The following is a 1,065-nucleotide window of genomic DNA, read 5'->3' as shown; positions in this document are numbered from 1 at the left end:
TTTTTTTGATGTGATCGTCTTTATTTCATTGGATAGGGGGATACTTTTACTGATCTTGTTCTAATATGATGTGCCTTGGCTCCGTAAAGGTTAGGAAACCCTGGTGGAATTGATCTTCAAACAGAAAGATGGCTTCCCCGCAGGCTGGCAACACACCTCCTACAGAGCAACACACCCCTCTAGCGCAAGATGAGGATCGCCAACAAGGGGAGGCGGCGGAGAGTGACGTGCCCGTGAAAAAACGAGGCAGGGGCCGTCCCCCGAAATCCAAACTGTCCTTCAAGTGCTCGTCCTGCGGCGAGTCCTTCCGGAGCGTGCCGGCGCTGCGCGACCACAAGCTCTCGGTGCACGGCAAGGAGCCTCCGCAACATCCCCACGCATGTCCGCAGTGCCAAAAGATCTTCTCCAGCAAGGCCCATCTCTCCAAACACGAGAGCACGCACTTGGCCCAGCGGCCCTTTCAGTGTCCCGACTGCCACAAGGCGTACAAGACGCCCACCGAGCTGCGCAACCACAGTCGCTCGCACACGGGCGAGAAACCGTTTGTGTGCACCGAGTGCGGCAAGGCCTTCATGCAGGCCATCTGCCTGCGGATCCACATGACGCAGCACAACGGCGAGCGGCCCTACTCCTGCCGCCAGTGCTCCAAAAGCTACCCCACCTTGTCCAAACTCAAGGTGCACATGCGCTCTCACACCGGCGAGAAGCCGTACTTTTGCGGCGAGTGCGGCAAGAGTTTCGCCGACCCCTCCGTGTTCCGTAAGCACCGACGCAACCACCAGGGCCACCGGCCGTATGCCTGCAACGAGTGCGGCAAAACCTACACGGAGCTGAAGGACCTGAAGAACCACGAGCGCTCCCACACCGGAGAGAAGCCCTTCCTGTGCTCCGACTGCGGCAAGGCCTTCTCCCGCTCGTCCTCGTTGGTATGCCACCAACGCATCCACTCCCAGAAGAAGCCCTATCAGTGCGAGCAGTGCGGAAAAGGCTTCACGCAGCTGTCCTCCTACCAGTCTCATCTGCGCACGCACTCCGGCGAGAAGCCCTTCCTGTGCCCACAGTGCG

At 59.4% G+C, this 1,065-nt stretch overlaps 1 protein-coding gene across 1 annotated transcript; it reads left to right on the top strand.

The window, feature by feature from the left end:
• Positions 1-7: 7 nt before the first annotated feature.
• Positions 8-1,061, top strand: LOC109509373 (zinc finger protein 668-like; the record flags this gene model as incomplete). The annotated part of the gene is made up of 1 exon (XM_019859231.1): positions 8-1,061. A coding segment is annotated over exon 1 (933 nt), but the record flags the coding sequence as incomplete, so codon positions are not given.
• Positions 1,062-1,065: the final 4 nt, after the last annotated feature.

Source organism: Hippocampus comes, unplaced genomic scaffold (assembly GCF_001891065.2).
Source record: "Hippocampus comes isolate QL1 unplaced genomic scaffold, H_comes_QL1_v1.1 C16873254, whole genome shotgun sequence".
NCBI classification, from domain to species: domain Eukaryota; kingdom Metazoa; phylum Chordata; class Actinopteri; order Syngnathiformes; family Syngnathidae; genus Hippocampus; species Hippocampus comes.
Note: the sequence above shows the minus strand (reverse complement) of the source record. Positions and strands in the feature narration are given on the sequence as shown.